Source organism: Echiichthys vipera, assembly GCF_963691815.1.
Source record: "Echiichthys vipera genome assembly, chromosome: 1".
NCBI lineage: Eukaryota > Metazoa > Chordata > Actinopteri > Perciformes > Trachinidae > Echiichthys > Echiichthys vipera.
In genome coordinates, this window is record NC_139826.1 from 18,287,246 (window position 1) to 18,314,482 (window position 27,237).

At 40.1% G+C, this 27,237-nt stretch overlaps 1 protein-coding gene across 5 annotated transcripts; it reads right to left on the minus strand.

Annotated features, from left to right (window-relative positions):
• Positions 1-1,567: 1,567 nt before the first annotated feature.
• Positions 1,568-27,237, minus strand: lpin1a (lipin 1a). Of its 5 annotated transcripts, XR_014593179.1 has the most exons (24): positions 27,146-27,237; positions 17,007-17,207; positions 16,790-16,885; positions 13,552-13,648; positions 13,236-13,452; positions 11,829-11,903; positions 11,488-11,580; positions 11,150-11,264; positions 10,742-10,970; positions 10,066-10,218; positions 9,870-9,963; positions 9,000-9,202; positions 8,606-8,699; positions 8,126-8,195; positions 7,154-7,246; positions 6,906-6,970; positions 6,672-6,810; positions 5,928-6,076; positions 5,628-5,714; positions 5,272-5,424; positions 5,055-5,169; positions 4,731-4,834; positions 4,374-4,622; positions 1,568-2,174 (listed from the first exon to the last, which is right to left on the minus strand). XR_014593179.1 is itself a non-coding variant. In XM_083912434.1 (23 exons), exons 1-23 carry the CDS (start codon positions 27,212-27,214, stop codon positions 4,451-4,453), a joined length of 2,880 nt encoding a protein of 959 aa, XP_083768560.1. In that variant the 5' UTR covers positions 27,215-27,237; the 3' UTR covers positions 1,568-4,450. The 5 variants fall into 5 exon arrangements, 4 of the variants coding, with proteins under 4 accessions (XP_083768560.1, XP_083768561.1, XP_083768559.1 ...); XM_083912434.1 differs by having other exon boundaries at positions 1,568-4,622; positions 11,150-11,261; XM_083912435.1 differs by having other exon boundaries at positions 1,568-4,622; positions 10,066-10,212.

The following is a 27,237-nucleotide window of genomic DNA, read 5'->3' on the forward strand; positions in this document are numbered from 1 at the left end:
TTCGTCAGCCTGGGAACCAAGTCTGATACCCAGACCGAACCAGATCAATGTCAATGGTGCTGACTCATGCTCCAATTCTGGTGATGCCAGGCTATGTCACATGGACTTGTTGTGAGTAACTCATTGAGAGGTTTTACTAATTGTTCAATGCCTTTGTTTAAATTGAACAGCATTTAATTTCATTCTTTATTTCTTTCGCAAATTGTATTGTGATGAAGTGATCTGACTGTTAGCAAGTGTCTATGGCAGAGTGAGTCACTAAATATAAATATGCTGTATATAATAAAAAGATAAAGCTGAATAATAATTAATTTAGCTGATTCAAGTTGTTTCAGTTTACTTCACTTCAGTAAAACATTTTTTTGAACTATTCGGACCATTTCACGTTTCTTCCAAGCTAAGCTATCCAGCTGTTAAGTCGTGACGTAACGGCCTTTCAAAATATGATCGGTCCAAACCTTGTATTTCTACAACGTCGCAGTGCAGTCTTTCACCTTGTTTGAAACAAATCTGACAAAACGTAATTGTCATTTTACCTCTTTCTTATCGATGAAAAAGGTGTCTAAATGACGTTCGAGGTGAACGTAGTTGTTCACATGTTCGTCCGTTGTGTCCGTTTTGTTTCAATGTAGCGTTTGGACCCGGAAATCTTATTTTGAAACGTAACAGCCGGATTGCATCATTCTTCAAATGCAGATCAATTTGTAGACCTAAGTAAACAGATCACCTAGGCCACAAAAACATTTTTAATGTTTTGTTTGACCTTTATTTGTACAGATTCATTCAGACACGGGGTCTAATTCTCAAGAGAGACCTGATTAGCACACAACAGATAAAAACAACACATAGTTACATAGAACAGGACATTCACACAAAGACAATTTATAAAAGTGATACATGCAAAGTGTCATGGCAGTAGTTTAAAACTATCGAGGAAAACAAGAGCAGAGCCCCACATACAATCTCTCCAGAGGAAGTTTAAAATCCTCCAGAGGAATCATGCTAATAATAATAATAATAATAAAGATAATAAATAAGAGGGCAAAAGACCAAGGACGGATAAATACATAAACGACCTAATCTCAATAAAGATGGACAACGCGTCTCCGCTTCCTCCCACTGTATGAAACACAGAAGTAGAAGGAATGTGATGAAATAGTTTGAGAGAGAGAAGGAAAGACAATGTTTCCTGTGTTTCCAAATCTGACACGCTGTGTGCTTTTGTGTTGCTCCATCCAGGAAATAGAATTGAGGTAAAAGTGCAGAGTAAAGAAAAAAAGTGTGGGAAGTTTTTCTAACGAGACCAAAAAGACCCAGTGTTTCCTTTCCTCCCTCACGTCTTCTACATACTCATCTCCCCCTTTACATCCAGCGGGGGAAGAATTATTCAGATCCTTTACTTACGTACTTCAGTAGTAATACCACCGTGTAAAAAGACTCCTCAAAAGCATCGGCAACAACCTTTCAAAGCTATCGAAAGAAATGTATGCGGTATATATATATATATATGCTTTATGCCGAATGAAGTGTAAACAAGAAGTGTAACACAAAGAAGTAATTACCCATGAGTTTATTGAAAAATGTGTCCATAGTACAGATTTATTCAAATGACATTGTTAACGATAGCTTGCACTGCACACTGCTCGGTAGGATGCTTCCTACACATAATCTTTACACAGGACAGCAAACTGGATCGACATCCATCCATCACAGAGACAGACTGCATAACTGATCAAGAGTTTTTATAGATCTTTCACAGAAAGAATTAGGTAATAATCATCAAACAAAACAGATGACTTACTTAAACATTTTGGGAAGAGCATTGTGTTCAAGGAAAATCATCTCTTACTTTTGACTTTCACATTTTAATGTACAATTAGGAGATCTTTATACTTTAATTACACCACTACAAGGCAGAAGGATCTTTCAAGTACCAAAAGAAGTGACCTCACATGGACCAGAGTGTGCTTTTGGCTTAAATAATTACAAGTTAACATGTTTAGCATGCTGATAACAATACTAAGCAATGCACTACCCTACAAAGATCGGTAGACAAGACAGTGATTATAACATCCACTTAAATATTCATCTTAGCATCACAACAGCATGCATCTTCTGCATCTTTTCGTCTTGCAAAAAAGACAGTGGACTCCCCAAAGGCATATGGACATCAACTGTTAAAGAATAATATTTGATTCCTCATTAGTTTTCTTTTAAGCAAAGTCAATCACAGTTCAGTGTCAGACAGATCCTATGCACAAAGAGTATAGAGCAGAATAACAGACTCACGATCAATCAGAAGGCTCGTTAACAGTATTCTGCCATTTTGATTTCACTTTTCTAAACATAGGAAACATTAATTCTGACTACAAATATCCTTGTTAAATTCACTTTTTTCCTTTTCTTGAAGCTGCCAGGCATCCGAAGCTGCTTTCAGCTATCAAACTGTCTTTTAACATGAACAAAGGAGGTGGATGTGGGTTGATGGTACTCAAGGGTAAAATAAGGATGAACAATTAACAGCTGACATTACATCAGGAAACAGACAAGTAATCCCTCTATTGGCTTTCCTAGAATACTGCATGTTGATCTCTTGCATGTTGGCTGGTTTGTAATACAGCATAAAATGGCTGCAAGTGCATTTGAATGAGCACCAGTAACAAAGTATTTTAGACAATATATCAGCACTCAAAAGATTAGCTTTTTTGTTTTTTAAATTCACTTCACGTGGTTACAAAAATTAATTTTATTCATTATTTACAGTGGTTACCCCCCATTTTTAAGTTAGACGTGATAAAAATAAACAGATTCACATCTCACATGAATGCAGTACAGTCGATGTTATTTGATCAATGGATAACAAATGAAAAAGAAAATATGTACAAATGACAAACAATATATGTGTTTGTGAAGAGAAACCCTGACAGTATTTGCATGTACTGCATCTAATTCTCCATCACAGGGCAGATTAGAACTGTACATAAAAGTTTACTTATCTGTGCAGTTAACAACTCTACAAAACTTAAAATATATGACCGCAGTCCTGTATGGGCTTCTACACAATTGCATTGAAGAGCATTATTCATTATTATAATATACACTAGTCTCTGAGTGTGTTATATACTACACATTCTAGCATTTGCATGTATAAAAACAGATAGAAAGAACACAGACAGAAGTTATTTGCATTGTCCTGCATTGATCTTGAGTACTGTTACTGAACAAAAGTTAGAAAATGTGCCAGAGCCACATCTTTCACAGTAGTACGGTCAGACAACCACACGCTTTTAGCTGAACCTGCAAAGGAGTTTGGCACAGAAACATGACTGCGTACCCTATCTGTGCTATTTTTGCATGTTATGGATGTCTGTAATATATTATCATGTAATGTAATGTCATGTGGTGTGGGGCATGTGGACTAAACTGTCGTGCTGTATCTATTGCACTGATTTGAATTTGAAAACCTGAACCAGAGCTGAAATGTATTTGTAATTTATATTCTATTATCACCTAGGACGGCCAGTTGTGTTGGGCAATCTGGAAGTGCTGCGTGTGTAGAGTGTATACAGGGTACAGCAGAATTACTGCAAAAAAACAGTGTGTACGGAAAGTATTCAGCCCCCCTTAAATTTCTCACTCTTTTTTTGATTTGCAGCCATTTTCTAAAGTAATTTACTTTAATTTTTTTCCTCATTAATGTACACACAGCACCTAATTTTGACAGAAATACACACAATTGTAGAACATTTTACAAATGTATTTAAGAAAAATGAAATATCACATGGCCATAAGTATTCAGAGTACTTTCCGTATCCACTGTAATTTCCTATGCAATTTACACTAAATGCACCCAAAGCTTAGGCCAACTTAGGACAGTTCAGCAGTATTGAGCATTATCTATAGAATGCCTTATGACTGATGTGTATGTATATGTGTATATGAATGTATATCTGTGTGTCAGTGCACTTGCAAATGTGTGATATGTGAGTCTCTGACTCTGTGTTGAGCACTCCTCAGGCAACCTTCAGTAAGCCTCACTCCAAAGCAGCTGTAGAAATGTTTTGTTCTTTTTTCTCTTCTATCTTTAATTTAGTTTTTCTTTTTCAGACACAACAATCCCATTTGTAATAAACCCTTAAGTCTGCCTATGTTCTCATTGTTGAATGAAAGTCAAGGGGTTTGTTTTTTTGGGATATTTAAAACCCAATCTTTTCGTTTGAATCAGTCGTTGCAGTAACTTATCTTCAGTAAAGTCTTCGATCCCTGAAGGAGCCACAGAGCGTCATTCATTTAACAGGTACAGTTCGTGGATACGTTTTGGATTCTAAAACGATCAACACTTTCGCTCTTTGAAATCGTGAAAAACCACTAACCACAGTGTCATGCCTGACTGCGATGTGGAGAAAAGCTTGAACACAGCGTCCTCAAAGACGAATATGATGGGGTTTCCTTAGCTTGTCTCAAGTGGCTGTGGATCTTCTTCTTCTAGGTTTGTGCCATCTGAAAGTTGTTTGCTCCAGTACTTGCACTCATCGAAGGTGCCAGGGCAGGGGAAGTCTGCTCCCCCATTTCGAGCTAGGACCGGGAAGACATGGTCAACCATATCACACAGACGCCCGAAGCTAAGAAGGAGACAGAAAGACGTTTACAGACTTTAAGTCAAACATCTGTATAAACGTGTCCAGAGTCAGATCACATGGATAGAAATCAAACAGAGAGTATGAGCTTACGAGGAGATATTGGTTTTGGCATGCTCCTGTATCAACTCCCCCTTCGGATTGACGGTGAAAATCCTGTTCAGAGGAACGCCCACCTGCTTATAGGAATACACATCCTGAAATCACACAAACAAACAGCATCACTACCAAAAGCAAGAGGCGCTTGCACTTTACAATCAGGACAAGGCTGAAATATGAATGGTGGTTTCATGTGACACACGCAAATAATTACTATTATTATCAAAGAAATTACACATTTTCCCCTAAGAAATAAAACAAAAACATAGCTCTACAAAGTGGAACATGCTTATGTCTGTTCATATGCAGCAGTCTTACCGTAGCTCTGTTGCCGAAAGCAGCGTAGAAAGGTTCAGTGTTGGGGTAGAACAGGTGTTTTATGTCTGTGAGACACTCAATCTTAAACTTCTCTGGTTTCTTCTCAATCACCTCCCTGAACAACACGGCATGACATCAAACACATTTTACACTGCCACCGTCAGTTTGTCATGCAATTGGGTTTTGAAAGGGATTCAGTGGATGGTGTGTGTCTGACCTGTGCAAGGCAGAAAAAAGGCTGCTGGGGCTGAGCAGCACCGGGCCCACTGGCAGCATGGTTCCCCTCTCATTGACCCAGTGCAGGTAGCCTCGCGTCATATCCGCCATGCCAATGGCTCTCGCTGAGCAGTACATGAATTTATACCCATTCCTGTTACAGAGACAGAGAAAGAGAGCTTTTACGTATCTGTCAACCCTGATTAATATAAGGAATTATTAGTATAATCCCAAGCCATTACATATATTTCTGTTAAAGCAGAATTAATAATGAACTGTAAAATTTGTATTATAAAGCTGATTTAGCCAGATTTCCTTAGCCTTACAACTGTGTGCAGACTGTAAGGTAGCACTCACTGGCTGACTTTGTGGTAGAGCCGTGCGATACCCTGGTGGGTCCAGTCTTTACCCAGTGTGGGGAGGATGTGGCCCAGAGTGTCCGACCTACAGCACAACACAAGAGAGGCAACATCACACAATCATTTCAGATAGACATTATAACAGCAAATAGAGACAAACCACCAACACCAAATCTGTGTAAACCTTGACCTTTACTAGTGAAAAGTTGGAACTGAACTCTGTTCTGTTAAAGGCTGGTTTATGAGCTTTCTATTGACTAATAACGGTGATAGCAAAACTACCCTGCCCTCAGCTTACCTAGTGATGGTTCCATCTATATCAGAGATGACAATCTTGTCATCCCAGCTCCAAAGATAGATTGTGCCATGGCAGCGACATGTGCCCTGATACTGAGTTGTCACACTGAACACCACATCATTGGGACCCTCTTTCAGTTGCAGGCTAGCCTGTAAACACACACACACAAAGTACATTCAGGGCTAAGCACAGACACACACAAATTGAAAGTAAAGTTCCAATATTATGCTACTTTCATACTTGAACTTCGCAGGGCTGTGTGCATTTCTCTGTGGATTGAGCATTTTGATACTATCACAGTCTTTATCTAGACCTGCTTTATAATAAAAGAAAATACATGGAAATTTCACCTTTTACAACATGGGACCTTTTCTACTCAGTGTTTGGCTTTTTATAGTACAGAACACATGCAATAACACAACCATGTATGTGGGATTCCACTAAACAAAATGTGAGAATAGCAGCCTTCCTTTAAAGGTAAAAATGTTACCAACTATCTGTTTACAGTTATAGAGAGTGTGATCCATAAAGCCACATTTTCATTCTTGTTGACCATTTTGAGATTGAGAGAGACTGGATTGGTATACACGTAATGTCTGTGGCGTACTTCATCCACATCCTTGCTTTATCATAGTGTAGATACATTATTAAGTCAATACAGTGGCTCAAAGCTGGCATAAACTAACTTGCGTGCATCTTTTTATCCCCATTAAGGTCAATAAAACCAACTGTAGTAAAACATACCAGTTGCTCTGAGGTGAGCCGAAGAGTCTTCTTATAACAGACGCTGCCAGAACTCATATGGAGCTCTGACTGGCAGGATCCTGACGCCTGATTGGGCAATCTGTGGTCCTCATCACTAGAAGATGACTCATCCTTCATCCTGAAAAATCAAACACAGCCAAATTGGTGAAACTATGAAAACTGGCGAAAATGGGAGTGTTGAGAGAATTTACATTTTTTTTTGTCTTAAGTCACCTGTTCACTGAGGGCATAGAGAGTGAGCTCTCTCCGCTGTCTCCTCCTGCATCTGTCGCTGATTCCTAAAGTGCACAAAGATCAAAGGTCACAACTTCACACAACTGGCTTAATGGACTGAAACATCGCTGCATGTGTTTATGTGAGAACAAATATGGCTCTCAATCAGCCTTTGCCTCCTATCCTTGTTCCTTCTCTGACACTCTTTACTGTGTAGATAATGTTAATGTTTGTATCTCTGTACTTACTGATTTGGAGTCGCTGTTTCGGCTCCTCCATGAGAACCACCAGCGTCCTCCTTTCTTTGGCATCTTCTCCTTCATAATGTTCTCCACTGAGGCCTGGAGACAACCATGCACATAAAACTCAAAACTGACTGAAAATGTAACTTAAAACGGACAGAAAAAAACTCAAAACAAAGTGAAGCAGAAAACAAAGGTAAAACCCCAAAACAAATGAGGAGAAGTTACACAAAAAATTACAAAAGGAAAAATAACAATTTGAGCCACACTGAACTCCAACTACATCAGCAAAATAAAGGCGGATACAGGTGGATATTCAATGGCATATAAAGAGCAAAGGATGCAAAGTAAAACCTGAAAGCAAGAGACTTCTGAAGATTGTGACTGAATAGAAGTGGGGAAAAATGCAAGAAGACAAACCGCAAGGAGGAAGAGAGACATGATTGACAGTGGTGGGAAATCATGGCAAAAAAACAAACAGACAAAGAAGAGCCCTGATCGACACCCAAGCAAAGCAAGAAAACGTCATACAGGCTGGGAAGGGCTGGAGCCAAACAGACCAGGGAGGCAGTATGAGAAGAGGCCAAAAGCAGAAAACACATAACTCAAACACCAACACTTAGTACGCACAAACATTGGATGGATGGTGGGAGAAATAACATATGTAAATAAAAGGGGAAAAAAGACATGACATTATTAAAGTGTTAGGAAAACAGTTAGTTTTAATGCCATATTTCACTGTGGCTTCCCTATGTGTTCATAAACAGCCAATTATTTGCAAAAATTGCAGAATGCTGGGAATGCACAGGAGAAAGTGATGCAGGGGATTGCAGAACACTAAAAGACACCAAACACCGCCTAACAAATATAATGATAACATATCATCAAATTATGATAATTTAAAAACTGTTCTTTTGACATGTTATTGACTGGAAATGAGAGAATAAACTTGTGTATCACTTACTAGGGTGGTCTTACCTGCGGCAGTGGTTTCTGATAGACCTGCATGGCCAACATGACAGGAGCTGCTGTGTTCCAGTTGTAGTACCTACAACAAATGACAGAGAGCACTGTAACTGCTTCTTTACACCTGACCTCAGACTTCAATTTGACAAAGATAGCTGACATTGTTCATTCAAACCTAGACTATCCAGCGCATAATCCCATAAACCACAACTTGAAATTTTTACACTTTAATGTAATTGTTTAATCTATTAAGAAACAAAAATATTAATCACATAGTTTTAGAGGGAGGCTCTGTGCTTTGTGCTAAACTGTGCTAAACAGCTTCTAGAACTTACTTCATCTGCCATACAGACATGAGAAAGGCATCGATCCTCTCATTTAACTTCAGGCAAGAAGCAAACTATTCTTTAAAGGCTCAATATTTATTGCAGCATGGTGCCAGTCTAAATGTGCATCACACTTTGGCATTGGATATAATATAGCAGTACATACTTATTTCCTATCTTGACCACCAGGTTAGGGTCATCGATAACAGAGGGGTTTTCAGAGAACTGCTGGTAGGAAATTGCTCTCTCCTGAAACTGCTCTGTGGAATTACACACACACATAACAAACTGTCATGAAGGGAAGGCTTTTCAAACTCCTCAAATGAATGATCTACAACAGTTTACAAAACTCACACACAAACACACACACACACACACACACACACACACACACACACACACACACACACACACACACACACACACACACACACACAGTTGAGAACACACATATTGACATACATACATGTGTTTTACTTCAAAGAAGAAAAAAAAAAATTGCACTGTAATCTCATTTTTTGTCCTTCTGTCATTGCCTCCTTCCACAGTCCTTATCCTACCTCTTGTGATATCACTGTTGTCAGTGAGTCCTCCACACAAAGAGATGGCAACATGAGGCAGGTCCCCGACTTGGTCGGACAAACTGTCTACGCCGCTGTCTATGCCGCTGCTTCCCACTGACTGTGGGGACTGATTAGCACTCCGCACTCCCATCATCATCATGATCTCGGAGTCCCCTCTCATTGAGCTACTGCCTCCATCACTGAGAAGAGAAAGAAATACACACAGCCTGTAACACACGTACATCTCTGGAAAATTATGTTGCTCTGATGTTTTAGGTCGAATAAAGACTAGCCATAACTTCATTAGGAGTTCTGAAAAGCAGCAATTTTAATGTTTTTATCAGCTAACAATGGCCACCACAATTATTTAACTGTAAATAATTAAGTATTAAGTAAGTATTTACAATAACTCGCAGACTGAAAACTCATGTTCTCAGACAGCACCTTGATCCTTGAAAAACTATGTCTCTCTATCTCCTATTGTCTCTAAATGTAGCCCTTGAAGTAGAATCTGAAGTTGTTGTACTTCCATGATTCTTTTTGGGGTTGTACTCGCATAGTTGAACGTACTTACTGTAAGTTACTTTGAATAGAAGCTAAATAAATATAATGTAATGCAATGCAGTAATGGTTAATGTTAGCAATAAAGCCCAAACATAGTCAAAAAGTAAACAGGACACAAATAAAAATCTTCTCAACTCTTTTCAATCCTGTTGAGGACGTCCATGGTGGTTGCCGGCGGGTGAATTACACCACATGAAAGCAGTACATACAATAGGTGTGTGTGTATTTGGGGGTGGAGTATGTTTTGTATTCATATGAAGGCATGCACTAACATGTTCGGTACATGTATGCTTGTTACTGAACCTTTTAGGAAAGTAGAGAGCAGCTACTTCAGGTTCCAGCTCTGTAATGTCATCCAGGTATATGCCATCAGCACCAAGGTGTTGGCTTCTCTTTTCTAATAAAAAGAATATCACACATCATATGTAGCAGTAGCATGATAAGGAAGCATACAGACACTTGAGTTAAAGAAAACACTTTATAATGGTGGGATAAATACCTTTCCTCTTGGATGGCGAATCAGTTCTTTTGATGGGACTTCCTCTATTCCCGCCTTCGTCAAGATGATCAAGGGGCATCCTGGGAGACACTGAGCAGGCTATTAAACCCTCCATCTCTGCACATGGTGGCCCAACACTTTCCACCTCTGTATCTAGGGAGAAAAAAAATTAAGAATCAACTGATGCATAAAACCAAGCCTGTGGGCAGTGTGAGGACTATACCATGGCTTTGGGGAGGATCTGAAAGCATGTAGGCCTACTTGCGTCTCTTATGTGGGCCCATCTGATATCTAATGGTCAGTTAATGACCACACGTAAAGCATGATACCATATGACCAACTCTAGCGGGGCACCTCAGTGTACGCTGCAGGATGATGTACTAGATTTTATTTTATCTATCTATCTATCTATGATTCATCCATGGAAAAGTGAACAAGTTACATGTGCTTATTCAGAAGTCACATTTGCAAACCATTAATTAAAGAAATGACACCACTGGAGGCCACTAAAGGGTGCTGCAAGTCTGACAGAGGTGTTAGCAACACATGAGACGTACTACAGTTTACATAATTATTGATTATTTTAGGCTGTAATGTCATTTTAGGCACTTGTAGAGAATACTTTGCACATTAAAACTTATTTTGTCTTCCATATACATGTAACTACCATGCTCACCTCCATCCCTGTCCCCAGTCTTAGTGGTTATTCCGACCGTGGCTCCATTTTTCCTCACTTCATTGTCCTTGTCCCCATCGGGAGCAGTGGTCTCCCCTGGCTGGGGAGCATAGAGAGTGAGGGAGGGGGGTCCAGTGTCAGCGATGGCTCTGAAGTGAGTGACATCAGACACCGGGATGGAGACTGCAGTGGCATGGTCCTGCTTCTGATGGGAAGTCAGGAAGTCTGGCTATAAAAGAGAGATAGAAGTGAAGGTATGTGAAGTTGTCTCATTTTTTTGTGCTCAAAAAGACATTTTGTGTGTGTGTGTGTGTGTGTGTGTGTGTGTGTGTGTGTGTGTGTGTGTGTGTGTGTGTGTGTGTGTGTGTGTGTGTGTGTGTGTGTGTGTGTGTGTGTCAGTAAAGCTACCTGGGCAGCCTGTGGCAGCTCCCCCCAGGTCCACAACATTTCAGGGTTATCTTTGTTACTACTGGTTAGCTCTGAGTCGCTCTTCGGTGTTGAGGACCTAGAATCGTCAGGGCTGCTGGGAAAGCAAAAAACACTTGATTTCGATAAGTTTGGACTCCATAATGTAACAGATAAAGTACCTTTGACATACATGATAACATGACACTAGAATAAATCCCTTTGTATAATACATATTTTAATCATTTCCATATACTGTATCTATTTGACTGTGAGCTTTTCCTTCATTAGTGCATTGTTTCATTTGCAGCATTCAGAGAGGGTAAAACTGAAGGTGATACCTAATATGGGAGGAGAAGTGAGAAGTCTGCTGAGGACAAGAGATGGACAGACCACAGGGTGGAGGGATGGAGAGGGTCTCCTTAATCACATGACTACAGGCAGATAAAAAGACATACAAAAAACAGAACAAGAGGGAAAGAGAGTGAGAGAAAGTGAATCGTGATTATCTACTCAGAAAACATTAAAATGCTTAGTACAATATGAACAGACTAAGATGACTACTATGAATAGAGGTTAAGAATAGTTTACTAGGTAGTTAAACAAGATGAGAATACGTTCTAAAATATATAAAGTGTCATAAAGTGTGTATCTGTGCGTGTGTTTTGTGTCAAAGAAATACCTCTGTGAACGGATCCACTCAATGCTGGGGTGTGTGTGTGTGTTGGCTGTAGACCCCTGATCCCCGTACACAGGTCTGAACACAAACACAAATGCAAGGAGATGTCAGTCATATACATACGCACATTATTTCACAACCAGTGAAAACACACCATACTATTCAGTGTCTCTGCAAGTCCAAATACAGTAAAAAAGTGATTTGTTTATAGTCATAAAAATGTCCTGAGGTGCTTTCAAACATCAGAGTTTACCTCATCCTTACTTACTACATAGTACAGTATCAAGCATGAGGCAGACACACATTCTTTCATGTCTTTAGGGGTTTCTGGAATTTTTCCCACCCTAACTTATAGTTAACCTCTGAAAAAAAGAGCCATTATTTCATAGAGACAGAGATCACCGTGGGAACTGGACAAATCCCTGGAGTGCGTCAGACAAACAGATCTGGTTTTCAAAGGGCTTCACACACATACCGTCACACAAACATGCACAGACTCATCCATTAAAGCCCATCTCCTTTAATGGTTCCTAAGCATAGAAATGAGCTGTAGTTGAAAGTTGAGTAGTTTTTTCACGGCACATGCACACACAGTCAAATCAGCTATCAAAACAAAAAAACATAGAAACTGGGATTACAACACACACAAACGGAGAGTGACCTCATTCTCTGCTGGGGAGGCCATTACCTCACTATATCTTAATATAGAAAATATTTACTGTTGTATTTATGTTCTGAATGTTCAGTACAGCTTCTTTAACTTGAGCCACAGAGACAGAGCGTATTTCTGTCGCACCCACACCGGAGGAGAAAACAGTTCATCGCTCTCCATTGACTTCTCCTTCCACAGAGCCACACTGTTATAAACGGACAAATTACAATTATAGCATTGATAGAATGCCCTCAGTGTACAGGTATTGTTTTGTATTCCTGTTCATCTGCAGTGCAAATGCACATGCCCTCTTTTAGAAAGCTGTAACAACCATGTATACCAATCATGCATGAAAAACAAACATGCATACACAGTCACTCCACTTAACAAAATTAGAGGCGTTACTAGCAGTGCTTCACAAACAACATTGTGACTGCTGACGAAGGTTGTTTACCACAGCAATGAACTACTAAGACTTATAGGCAGTAAATAACCTTTCTCTCTCTCTTTATCATGCACACACACACACACACACACACACACACAGACACAGACACACACACACACACACACACACACACACACACACACACACACACACACACACACACACACACACACACACACACACACACACACACACACACACACACACACACACACACACACAACAAAATGTCATGAAGGGAAGGCCTTTTCAAACTCCTCAAATGAATGATCTACAACAGTTTATAAAACACACACACACGCACACGCACCTGCTGTCAACCTCTCTCTCTTCATCCGAGCTCAAGTCAATAGTGAACATATCCTGGTCATCTGAAAACTCTTCCCCGCTCTCCTCCCTCCTCCCTCCTCCACAGCCGGCCTCTGGCCGTGCCTTCCTCCTCCTCTTCCTCCTCTTCTTGAGCATCCCGCTGTCACTTTGCTGCAGTCCGAGGCTCTGGACAGGAAGTGAGCTGCAGGGGAGGGTGTCTATGTGATGTGAGAGAGTAGCATGAAAACTGTTTGTTTTTTTAAATGCACACACACATTTGCATCAATTCCAAAATGTATTTATTCAGTGGTGCCTACCATGGAGACGAGAACTTCTTCTACTTAGCTGGGACTCCATTAACTCGGCCCCCGTCGACATAATGGGTGACGTTGTTAGGTAGGACGGAACAATTTCCTATCGACACAAAAAATGACACGATCATTGTTTCATAGGAGTATGTGTTTTTTGTTTTGAGTGTTAGTCTCCTCCCTCCCCCTACCCCAGATTTCCCCAGGCTGCTGCTGGTTTGGCTAATTGAGCACACCTGAGCTCAATCAGCTCCACTCTAAAGGCTGGCAGACAACTGATGGTGTTGGTGAAACCCATGTGATCGGATTGGCCTCGGCTTTTAAACTTGGAAGTCTCAATGTCGAAGTTTTAGCATTTATACATTATTTATTATTTATAAGCATTTGCTAATAAGCACAAAACACAGAGTGCACAGACAAGTGAAACTTTACTAGCCTTAAGTAAAACTTGTGCAAAAACGGTGAGACCTGAAAGCTAAATCACCAAAATCAGTTGGCTTCATTCACTGGGGACCATGAATGTCTCAATTTTTATCCATCTAGTCGTTGAGAAACACTGCGACTGCGGAATATCGCCATCTATATCACACAGAAACATTTAAGCCACACACAGAACCACTTGCATGGCCGTATGACTTTTTTAAGTCATACTAGAGGTTCTGTGAGAGGCTTGAACATTTCATGCGTCCTGTGTTCGGTCTGATATAGATGGCGATATTCCGCAGTTGCAGCCTGGGCGACTGTCCAATGAGCGTCTGAGCATCAAGATTTTGTAAGCTTGGAGTTCCTGTTGACTGAGAGCATTCATCCAGACCAGTTCACTTAAAACCACAAATGTCAAAGTGCTGGTGCTGCTGGGGGAAAAGTGAGAACCATGAATCCCTGTAAAAAGAAATTCAGTGCAATCCATGTAATATCCATATAATAGTTGTTGAAATAATCTGGTGGTGGACCGAGGTGACTGACAAATATCCCCATCCCTGGAGCCCTGCAGCTAGCTTGGCTATACAAATTGTTACCACAATAGTAGAAACTGAGTGTTGCATGTGAGTCTAGATAATCTGGTGGGAATTTGGGTTTGAGCTCAGATTAGTAAAATCACACAGATTTGCTCATCATCATCTCATTACAATGACTGTGCCAGAAAGAGAAACAGGGGGACACACAGAGACAGAGGGTAAAAGATAAAAAGCTGATCCAAAGAGTGCAGACTGACACATGTGTCATGGGACAGTCCAACACAGCCCAATTTATTTTGACAGGAGAGAAAAAGGGACATCTCTCAGGATGTGCACTATGCCAAATCACAGCTCATCTGCCCAGAGCGCTGACGTTGTTGCAAACATCCACCCCCAAAGTACTTAATATTATTTTTAATTAATTTTAATTTAAATGTTTTCGGATGCTTCATTCTCAATCAAACCTATTAACTTAACTCTTTCTCTTAAATGTAGAGGTGTTATATCTGTGTATACAATTTTCCGCACAAAAGTGAATTGACTCGCATCAAGGAGACAAACCCACTTCACCCATGAGGTACACCAGCATTTGTTTATACATTGCAAAAACTAGATGACATAATGTAATAACTGAGATTATCAAATCTCTGAGATCTGTCACATTTAATCACTGAAAGTTGGAAATACAGTAAATAGATTAAATGAACATAAAACCAATTCATTTTCGGTTCTCATCTACAAGGCATTTCAACGTAACCACATCCTAGTAATAATATTCCTGATGTTTTAGCCTGGAGACGGAGTTCTACTGGCCAATATGGTTAATGTTTTCTACGCAGTATCTATTTGCCAATACACAAGCCCCAACAGATCCTCCCATTTAATTTTACCCCCTGAGGAATAGAGGTGGAGAGAGTAGAGAGGGGTTGGGTAGAAGAGGCACAGAAGCTTTGACTTGATGCCAAATAGTTCTTTATAATGGGTTGTTGATCTTTTTCCATTCAAAACAGTGAGATGGTTAGTGACAGACAGAACAAAAACACCGGTGAAAGATAAATAATTAGAAAGACCATACTGTGGCAGTCCTCAAGCGGTCATATCTGACTGTTTCATACTTTGCACGTTTATCTGTGCTTTAGTACTGTGTTGTATGTGCCCGTCTGCACATCTGCTTGTCTTCTTCGCCCTACTACTCTTTCACTATCTGTATGTCTTTCTGACCATCTCGCCTGTCTGGTCAGCACACATATGAATAACAGCCTGTTTCTGAGTGTAGTCTGTGTGCAATTTGGTGACTTTGGCAGAGCTATAAATAGCCCTCTGGTGGTTTTCCACTCAAGTTATGTCAAGGAGAGATTTTGACACAAGGCCCAAATAGTGTGACGCAAATGGACAAAGAGAATTTGCAAATAATTCGCAAAGCATTACAATTAAAATATATGTACATTATATCTTTCCATCCATAAAGGACTGTGTGTGTGTGTGTGTGTGTGTGTGTGTGTGTGTGTGTGTCTGTGTGTGTACCAGTATCTGTCTGTCCTGGTGGCGTATTTTCAGGACACTAAATACATAAGACATGCTGGCCAACAGGGTGCCACAAGAGGACAGAAGCTCTTGTTACCTCTTGTTGTCCATCTTGTATTTCAGCTGATATGCTAAGTCTTATCCTGCTTTTGTACAAACAGAATATCAGGTCAGCAGTTTTTGTCCATGTGTCATAAGGTGGCAGGATCTTTCCCCATGTGATCACGTCATTCCATCTGCATTTACACATTCAGAATTTTAGATTTCTTTGTTTGTTTCTTCCCTTTTTGCTGAGTTTTCTTCCTTGTCTTGTTGTCACTTCCATCCATAAACTTTCTACCTTCGAAAAACGTTATTATTGTTTGCTTTCGTCATTGTAAAAGATTACTATGAAGTTTTGTTTTGACCAAACGTCACACTGATGATGATAGGTGGGTCACTATCAAAAGATTTTGAAGCCTCCACCAGCAGTTGCCCGGCAGACTACTGGAGGAGAGGGGCACAATTCTGCCGCCTCCTGTTTTAAAAATGATAATAAAAAAGACAATGACGTATATTTGCAGTTTTATCAGTAAGCAGTGAAATCAGTTAGATCTACCATGCAGGATGGCAAGATTTGAATGTATTCTCTGCCAGTCCAATTCAAGCACTGCCTGTACTTTAGTTCAGCCCGTACGACCTTCATGTCAGCAAGTTATGTTCCGTTCTATTTTTGTAAGTGTTTACTGACTCGGAGTAATGACTCTCTGTCAATCATTACTCACCATTGTGTTTTCAGTCTCTTGGACGAAGAAGGCCTCTCCATTCTCTCCCAGCTTCATGTGCAAACTCACCGGCTCTCCATTAATTTCTATGTCCACCTGCAGGACAGAATAACAGCCTTTTACAGGTTTTTAAGTACACAAAACTTCACAGTAAATGCAGATAAAAGAGAGAGAGATGGAGCGAAAGCGTGAGGGAGGCAGCACCCTATAATCTCACCACTTTCTCATTGGACCGCAGCACACCCATCTTGCCAAAGCGGACGTGGAAGGGGGAGCACTGCAGGGAGCCATCGGGCTGCTGGACCACGATGACATCTATACATCCAGACAGTGTTGCAGGGTTGAGTCCCCTGTATAGCTCCTTGACCTGCACAAACACCTGGCCTGCCAACTGACCCACATAGTTCATGGTCTGTAACTGGAGACAAACAGGGAAGGAAAAAGGGAGGAGAGAGTTTTTGTTGATTACTTTTCCACAAAGAGGTATTTAATGTACACACAGCATCACACACTGACAGGACAAATGACCTTTGTTGGACCTATTGACCGTTGGAGATCAAACCCTTGACAGATCAGATGTTCTGTGGAAGCGCAAGGCCTCTCTGTCACATTTAAATACATTATTGATCCACCAAGTCCATTTACTGCCTGCATACGCCAGCCAAGCTTGCAATCTCTGCCTCGACCATAAACAATGACAGTATAGCCTTGCTGAGTGTGGGGTTTGTAAGTTTGTTTGTGATTGGTGTTGGTATGTGGGTGCATGGATGTGAAATTCAGATTTCCTCTAAAAGAAATGTTTTGATGTCTTTTATTATCTCTTGGTTAAAGACAAAAATGATAATAGAAAATACCTTGTCCTCTCTGAAATGCAAAATCAGGGATAATCATGTGGTGCTGTGCCAGTCACTCTAATCCACGGCCTCTAATGCCCTCTGTCTAGAATGCCAAACACGGCCCTGGAGAGGGACACTGACAGGGGAAAGCATTCACTCGGTTGCTGAGAGTACACATTTTTTTAGTACATTGCAAAATGTCTAAAGCTACTTTTCATCTGTTGTGCAACGCAACAGATTGCATGATGAGAAGAAAGAAAGCATGAAAAAGTAAGGATGAGAAAAAGTGAAATTCTAAAGACAATGTTAGTTAATGTTAAGTGGAAATTGTGGTGAGCTATATATAAAGAAACAAGGATTTCTCATTGGAAAATGACAAAACACACACACACAGGAACAAAATATGTTACATCACCTGTATAACAAAGTGTCCCTTCAAATCACCCTGTTACACCTGCTGGTGCTGACTCAGATATTGGCATCCACACACACACACACACACACACACACACACACACACACACAAACACACACACACACACACACACTCACTCACTCACTCACTCACACACACACACACAAAATGATGACAATGAACCATGATCGTGATTTAAAATCACATACGCTTAAATTTAGGGATATTTATACAAACATGTCACCTGTACTTAAAAAGAAAACTTAAAAATAACAGCAAAGTCTCCTGAATATGTTGGACTTTTTCAAATTACTTTCTAACTTAAGTGATATCTAACCATGCATGTAAGACCTGAGTGGGATGGGGCAGTTAATTACACATTTATTTGACCCCTTGGTTTTATTTTCCTTTTTATCACAAATGTCCACATGCACACTCATTCATGGACATGCCACAGAAGGATATCACTGTCAACATCGACCACGTGCAAACAGACGGGGCCAAACACACTCACACAAGGCCTTGCCCACTCTTCCAAGAAATCTCTGTTTAACATCCAATCACAATGCCTCTCTTGTATGTAATAGCCAATCAAGAGACAACTCCCAGGGCCATTCAATGTAGTGCATTCCTGTATTATTTTACAGGAGGAAAAAAGGAACAACTGATGAGTAAAGGAACCTTGTCTAAATAAGGTATATTATGTCTGAGGCGAGTGCGCAACAACATAGGTTAAAGGTTCGTCATTAGAGTCATACAGCACACACTGTGAGACCACCACATGTATACACAGAGAGGCTGGAGGATTTAAAGACGGATGGTGTGAAGAATTATCAATTCAATCAGTCTTACACTCAGGGATTGCCGACTGTTACACCTAGATGACTACAGGGACAAGAAACGATACTTTCTAAATATAAAATATATTTAATAGTTTTATTTGTAGGCCTATAGCACACTGTCAAATAGCCTACAACGAAACGTCAAGGTGCTTCACAGCAAAAGTCCATTTCTAATGACGTCTGACCTAATCACCTATAAACAGGCAACATAAATAGAAGTAATTGTGTTTTTTCTTGGCATGAAAACGCCAATGTTAACCTGAATAACAAACGAGATAACCTATCATGTGGTGGCTGAGAGGCGATATGTAAACACCGACACACAAACACACACACACAGGCGCGGGGTGAGGCTCCGCAGTCTGCACCGGAGCTTCATTCAAACAGACGCAGAACCGACGTCCAAGCATCTGCCAAGCTAATACCTAATAAATAGGCTGTTATGATGATTAATAATAGGCCTATTTCCCTGACGTTAGGTTACTGCGCGGTCATGCATCCCTACTCACATTATTTATTGACGCTCTTCGCTCCGGGATCTTTCCGCCATCCAAATCTTCCACCGAAACGTCCCGTGTCCTACAGCGTTAGTCCGTGACGTGTGTCCAGGTCAAATATTGACATGATCTGATTTTGACTCCTCTGCTCGAGGCTGCCTGGCTTTATACACCACTGTTAAAATATTCCTCCCACCACCACCGGGCTGCAGATACAGAGCGACCCGGTTGGCTGAGCCGGCGCTGACGTCACACAATGTTGATTCCCTCTTAAAACAATTTGCATTTATTTATTTATTATGTTGTGATTTATCATGATTGAAGGCCTTTTTTGCATTCACACTTGGTTTCTATTATTTCAACTTATCTCAGGCTATAGACAACTGCCTAATAAGGTTTTTTATTTTAATAAAGGATCCATACTAATTTACTGATACTTTTCAAATGACCCATACCCCTTTTAAAGAAGTAGTTGGGTTGCCTTGTGTTGGCGATGTTTAGCTTCACCCAGCTTGACACTTGTTTGACCTCAGACCTTCTGGGGAGCATTTGGACCAAAATTAACCTATAAACAACGTAATAATAGTTGCACAAGCAGACATAGACCTTATTAATGACCTACCATCATTCATAATGACAAAAACGTTCTAATTTATTAGAATGGGAGAAACGCTTGAACCTTTATTAATAACTTATTAATGACTTGGATATACATTTCTCAACAGCCAGAACTTTTCTCTGCTCTTATTGACGACTTATAGCTGATCTTTTAAGCATTTGTATATGAAGTATTCTATATTAACAGTTTACTACATCGATTAGTTACAACTTAAAAACCCTTCAAGCCTTATCCGAAATTGGCTACGGTTAAATGAAATCTGTAAAAATCCTCCACAGCGATGACACAGTTACTGCTGCAGTGCTTAAGTGTGCCTAAAGCATTACATTCTCTATCGTTTCTCTTCTTTAACTATGAGCAGAACAGTAAACAACATGTGAAAACTCAGTTACCAGTTTAAGATTCCGCTGAGTTGGCGAAATCCTAAAAAGCATGCAAAAAGTATATGTTTGGGCATACATTCCTTCCTGTATACAACTGAGAGAGGAGCAACAGTAAACAGTGTCTTGTTCTTTTTCTAAAGAAATGGAGGTCCAGTATGTGGAGCAGAGGAGACAAGAATAGCAGTGACATTCAGAAGACAGAAGGCATCTGCGGCTGCAATGCACTGACTCTGTCTCAGTTTTCAAAATGTACATATGCCCAACTGCCCTGACACATCGAGGCCAGGCCGGGATATTATTTTTTAGTATGTTTTGATTCCCAAATGGCAGTCTTCATTGTAGCAAACTGAGAATGGAAAGCTACCAGTTCTTAATATGCAAGTTAAACTTCTTGTTCTGATGTAGAACCCCCAATAACCACAACTCTGCAACTGCAACATTGTACCCTTTCTTTTCGGAATACTGTGCTTATTAAGGAATAGATCAACATTTTGGGAAATACACAAGTTTGCATTCTTGCTGATGCCATTGGATGAGAAGATTGATTCCACTTGCATGTTTGTACAGTAAATATAAGGATACACGCAGCAGCCTGTTAGCTTAGCTTATCTTAGCTTAGCATAAAGAGTTAAACTGAGTTTACCCTGCCAGCTCCCTAGTACAAAGTCTGTGTTATCTCCAAGTGAGCCTGTGTGTGAATAGAGCAGGTCACTGTCTGGAGAATTCTAGTAATTGTTCATATTGATGATTCTTTCATGCAATTAGTTATAAACTGGAAGAGAACAAACACCCAAGGGTGTAGAAGGGTAATTTACACAAAGATGGAAACAAAAATGTCTAACTGGGGCGGCTGGTGGCACAGTGGTTAGAGCAGTTGCCCCATGTAAAGAAGCTGAAGGTCCTCGAGGCAGCGGCCGCAGGTTTGACTTCGACCTGCGGCCCTTTGCTGCATGTCTCCGCCCTCTCTCTCACCCCATTTCCTGTCTATCCTATCTAATAAAGGCTCGAAAAACTGCCAAAAATCTTTAAAAAAAAAGAAAATGTCTAATTGGAGAGACAGGCCGGCGAGAGACTCGGTTGTTTATGAACCAAATTACGAACCGGCATTGTGACTGCAGTGCCTGACGCTGGTGCCACCCGTCATCTAAAGCAAACATTAATATTAACAGTAAGTGAGAACGCTTCTGACACGGCAATCTCCTGTTGTGTGTTATAAGTGTGAAAGGGAAACTTCAGACCTGATATTAGAATCTTCCAGCACCTCGCTCAATAATTTGTTTTATCCATACAAAACAAAATGTTTTTGTGGCCATGTGTGGGACTATTTCTTGGTTGGGAACAGTGACTTCCTAATGTCTTGTCTTTAATGTGAGGTTACCAGCTAAGGGACTGCTATTTGACACATATTGAAATCTATTGATAGGGAGACTTAAAAGTGTAATGAATGTAATAGCAAACATGTATGTCCATGATTTTTTCCCCCAGTTATGCAGTCTGTAGTGAAATTGCCTTATTATCCTGACAGATTAGAAATGTCAGGGTTCGAGACAGAGAGAAGCCTTAGAAGATTCTATAGTCTTTGCTAGAAGACTCCTGGCACCCATGTAAAAATTTGAATATGCCCTTTACCAAAAAATATATGCAACAGAGATCAAAAAGAGATCATGAAAATGTTTATCTGTGTTAAGACTTGGGAAGGGAATTTAGAGTTGCAGCAAAGTATGATGAGGACAGGAGATCTATCAAATAAACCTGAACAAAATAACTAATAGCATCAGTTCTATGGCGGCAAGAAGGCAAACACTTCAGACATGCTTAGATCTGCTATGATGCTGCAGGAACAAAATATGCTCCCGAGCAAAGTCTGTGCAGCAAAGGCTGTCATAACCATGTGATTTATAGGTTTAATGCATGCAAACATAAGTTATTTCGACAATAAAGTTAGAAAGATTGCTGCGGCACAAACAACTGATTCATTTTCACCATGCGGATATTGGCTGAAAATGATATAATATTATGTCATTTTTAGTTATTATACGTTTCCCGACGTCTGTAATCAGATTATAGCAAGATTATGTAAAGTGCTTTTCCCTGAGGCGAGTCTGGACACAGAGTTCCCACCTTGGAGAAACAAACACAAAAGTTTTCTCCCCTGCTTGAGTCTAGTGGTGCTGTATTGTTGTTGCTCAATGATTCTGAGAACCAGTCTAGCCACCGCCAACCACCAACTGAGCTACACTAACGTCAGATCCAATTTCTCCCCCTTCTCTCTCTCTCTCTCTCTCTCTCTCTCTTTGTTATTCTTAGTTAGAGAGTAGTAACACAACATATTTGCACACTCACAACGCACAGTAACTTTCTCATGATGTGAGCACTAAAAGAGGAGTAGGTGCAACAGCTTTTGAGGAATGTGAGAGAATGTTTTTTTGGTGTGTGTGTGTGTGTGTGTGTGTGCATATGCAAGAAAACTACATGCACACACATTTCTGCTATCAATCAATATACAGTAATTATACACACATTTGCACTATGTAACAGTTGAACATGTGACCATTCACTGCACTGCTCAGGGTGGATGACACACAAACACACACACACAGAAACACACACACAGAAACACACACACACACACACACACACACACACACACACACACACACACACACACACACACACACACACACACACACACACACACACACACAGCACCATGCAGCCAGAGAGGGAACACGGAAACACGTGTTGAGTTTTCTAAGAACTGAGTCATTCATCAGGCAGCAACAAGTACCCAACTACGGGGAGGTGGGTGGGGGGGAGCGGGAGACAGAGAATATGGAGATAGGAGAGGAGGCGAGAGAGAAAAAATGTGCAGAATGTTAATGTCTGTGTGGATGTATGACCGCGACAGAAAGTTGTAGATGTGTGACAGAGGAGAAGAACTGGTTTCTTTACTCTATTTTGCAGAGGGTTCATTAGGTCAGGTGATTTTCATGAAATCGTGGAAGGGTATAACATGGGCCATGACAGAATTCAGTCAATTTTGGGGCAGATCCAAAACAGGGGTAGGATCCACAAATAATTTTTCCCTTTTGTTAAGGTTGCGAGATTGCGCGGGATAATCGGAAAAATTAGTTAAGGACGGGGAAAATTCACATTGCATTACATTACACTGTGAGAAAGTGTAGTGAAAAGGAGACTTCTCATAGTTTAGACCTATATTTATCTTCTATCCCTTTATTTTGTCCCCTGCTTCACTATTTTTGTATATCCTTCCTAACCTATCTTACTTTCTTCCTTTTTATTTCAAAAATGTAAAAGATAAAAACAAAATAACAATAAAAGGAAATACGTTTAAAGAAACCGTTTGACATATTGAGAAATAGCCAGTACAGCCGATTAGCCAAGCTTAGCTTAGTTTAGAGGTTTGAAACAAGGGGGAGAGACAGCTAACCTGGCTCTGTCCAGCGGTAAATCCACCTAAAGGAATCTCTAGCTTACTAGTTATATTTTGTGTGTTTAATCCATAAAAAAACTAAGTCAGGCTAGTTGTTTCCCCCTGTTTCCAGTCTACATGCTAACTAAGCTAAGCTAACTGGCTGCAGCTACATAGTTCACGGAGGTTTGCAGAGAGTGGTCTCAATCTTCTTATATAACTTCAGCTAAAAAGTGCTAAATGGCAATTTATATGTTCCAAATGTCAATTATTCTGTAATTAAAAGTAATTATTGCTGCACTAAACATTTCTGGACCCCTCAACGAGATCTTTAGTTCCTTCCTGGCTCGTTTATTTTTTAGTGCATCATTCACACGCATGTCTTTGAATTCAATATTGGTATCATTGAATTAAACAGAAGCATATTTAAGTGTGAAGGAGATGAAACTGTAAACACTGACACACACTTAACTTTTGTAGCATTTCAGGAATTTCATTTATTACATCTCAAGCGTGGCCATGTGCTTTGTTTCTTTGAGGGTGTGTTCCGCTACTCCTGCACTTGCTCTCTGCATGCACGAACATGTGTCTGTGTGTACATGTGTGCATGTGTCTGTACAGTAAGTGTGTGTTTGTGTGCGTAATGGCTGATATGTTCTCTATTGTTTCAACAACTTTTGCCCTGCAGTGTGACCTCATGTCAGACACGTGAGTGGAGAGAGAGGAAGGAAGAAGGTGGTTTGCTGAGACAGGGGTAGCCTCTGCTCTCTCCCAGGAACTCTCGCTGAGGTCAAGAATGCTTTCTTTTTACCACCATGGAGGTGGGAGGGGGGTTTTAGGGGGATGGGCTGCGTGAGCTAATCAGAAGGCTGCCTGAGCCACACATCACAACTGAACTGCTGAACCTGCCCCCCATGTGGAGTCCCAATAGGCAGGCGTGCTTCAGGGCTTTAGAACAATGTGTTTGGTTTCCAGCGCCAAACAAGACTGCTTAAAGCTTTCTTACCACTTCCACCAATCATGTTATGGCCTAAATAAATAATACTGGAACAAACATCTGCCTTATGATGTATTAGTAAAGTGCAACAAGGCTCTCTATCATTCATTGACCCCCAAAAAGTACATTCCTTCCCAACACCTATAGAGAGAAAAGCACATGTTGTCCGTGGGGCCATCGGCTGACGATCAAGAGTAACAAATCCTATTATATAATGTGGAGTAGCTGTGAGATTCCAAAAGTTATTAGCATAATAAATAAGTCATCATTTTGTCTATACAGTACATATACATCGTGTTATCTTCATTATACAACAGACAGAGGCGTTTCTTGGAAGCTGGCCTTGCATTCAACCAGAGGCTGTGAACAATAAAGATTTCCAAATGATATGTTCACTGTACATTCATCATTCTAACTAGAGCATGAAACACATTATGTGCAGTACTGCCTGACACCATGAAGGGCTAAAAACTACAGTAGTTTTACATGTAGTTTGAGATTTCACATGATCCGTTTATGTTTGCATTGATTACAGAAATGTAGCCAAATGGACATGTACATTTTAGATATCACAAAAGTTATTAATACTCAGCATCGTATATCTTGTTCATGTACCTGTTGTTATTGCATTTGCTATTTTATTGCATTTTTAATGTACCTACTGTTATTGTATGTTATTGTATTGTATAAAGCTGCTATAACGATGTAATTTAATGAAGTCATCTATCTATTTAATCATGGAGAAGTAAACATGACACACAATAGTCTTTCCCTCAAAAAATATTTAAATATATGAGATTATAAATGATCAGAATTCATATAAATAAATAAACATACTGTATAGGCTAATAACAAACCAGAAAGGCAAAAATATTGGCAACAACTAACTTCAGTTAAAGGTCCCATATTAGGATGATTTTTAGGTTTTTATTTGCATTTTGGGTTGCTACTAGACCATGTCTTATATTTTTTGTATTGTTAACACATTATCTTTCTCATAATGTTTGTCTTAATATACCTGTATTCACCCTCTGTCTGAAACACTCCATTTTAGCACCTGTCTCTTTAAAACCCCCTCCGGAAAAAGCCCAGTCTGCTCTGATTGGTCAGTGTTTCAGGGTTATCCACATCTGCGCTCTCAGCCTTTCTGCACCGTCATTGCAGTCAGGGGAATGACTGTAACGGCCCTTTCGCTGCACTCTCTACTTATATAAAGTATAGTTGTGAAATCACAAACATACAGAAGTCCTGACGGATCGTTTAAAGACACAGTTTCTGAATTCAGGCTGTGTGCATTTCTTTGTGAATTGAGCGTTTTGATACTTTCACAGTATTTCTATAACTCGTTGACATGCTTTATAAATTTTACAGTATAGGAGCTTTAAAGAACTTTAGGCAGATTTAATCTCAAGGAGGAGAAGGGGGAGGAGGACATGTGGGGTGCAGCCTGAGCACACAGAGCCACTCACAGGCCTCTGCATGGTGGGACTGTTATATAATAGCTTGGCTAACTGTGGTGTAATATGCCTTTTTAAGAAGCCATGTGGGCTCGCGGTCATGAGGGGAGATATGAGCTGATGATCTAACATTGTTTTACAGCAAACAAAGCTCACATACTCTATAAACCAGCATACATACTGGGAACTGACTGTACAGCAGGACACAAACAAACACACTATCTCTCCCAAATATATACACACACACACACACACACACACAGAATGAGCGTGATATTTGATCACAGTGTTTTTAAGGACACAGCCTAATTTTCTAGGAAAGAAACTGAAGACCAGATCAGGTGGTCCCTCCTCACATCCCCTCTCTCCTTCATGCCTTTCTCCACAGTACTTTGCGTCAAAGTCTAACTCACATTAATCCCAGTAGGAAGCTGATGTTAGCGAGCACTTCTTAGAACGACTCTCCTCTCCATATGAATGCAATGCCATCATTTCCATTAAAATGTTTTCACCTTTCTACAGTATATAGTCATTATTCAGCTCAGTCTTTTCCACCATACACTCCTTTTTTACATAGTCAATCCAGGCCTATATTTACATTTTAGGAGACGTTCCATTACATAGATACAGTAATGGTGCATGGCTTGGGGACCCTTTCATGAGTGAGTAAATAATAGAATAGTAATGCCTTTAGCAAAATATGGATTGGTAAAGCCAATACAAATTAAAAAGAACAACATCATTGATTTGAAATCATTGCCATTGATCGTCTTTCTTCGTTATTAATTAAAACAATTAACCCTTACTGATTTAAATAAAAACAATTATTAAATAAACATGAGAGGATATTATTATTTTAGTTTAAACATGTTGTTACCCAGGACCAGCTGCCATCATAGCTGTCATCCTCACTGTTGAAGTCTTGCTCTTCCAGGTGGGGCATCATGGCTCCATGCCTTGACAGATGCA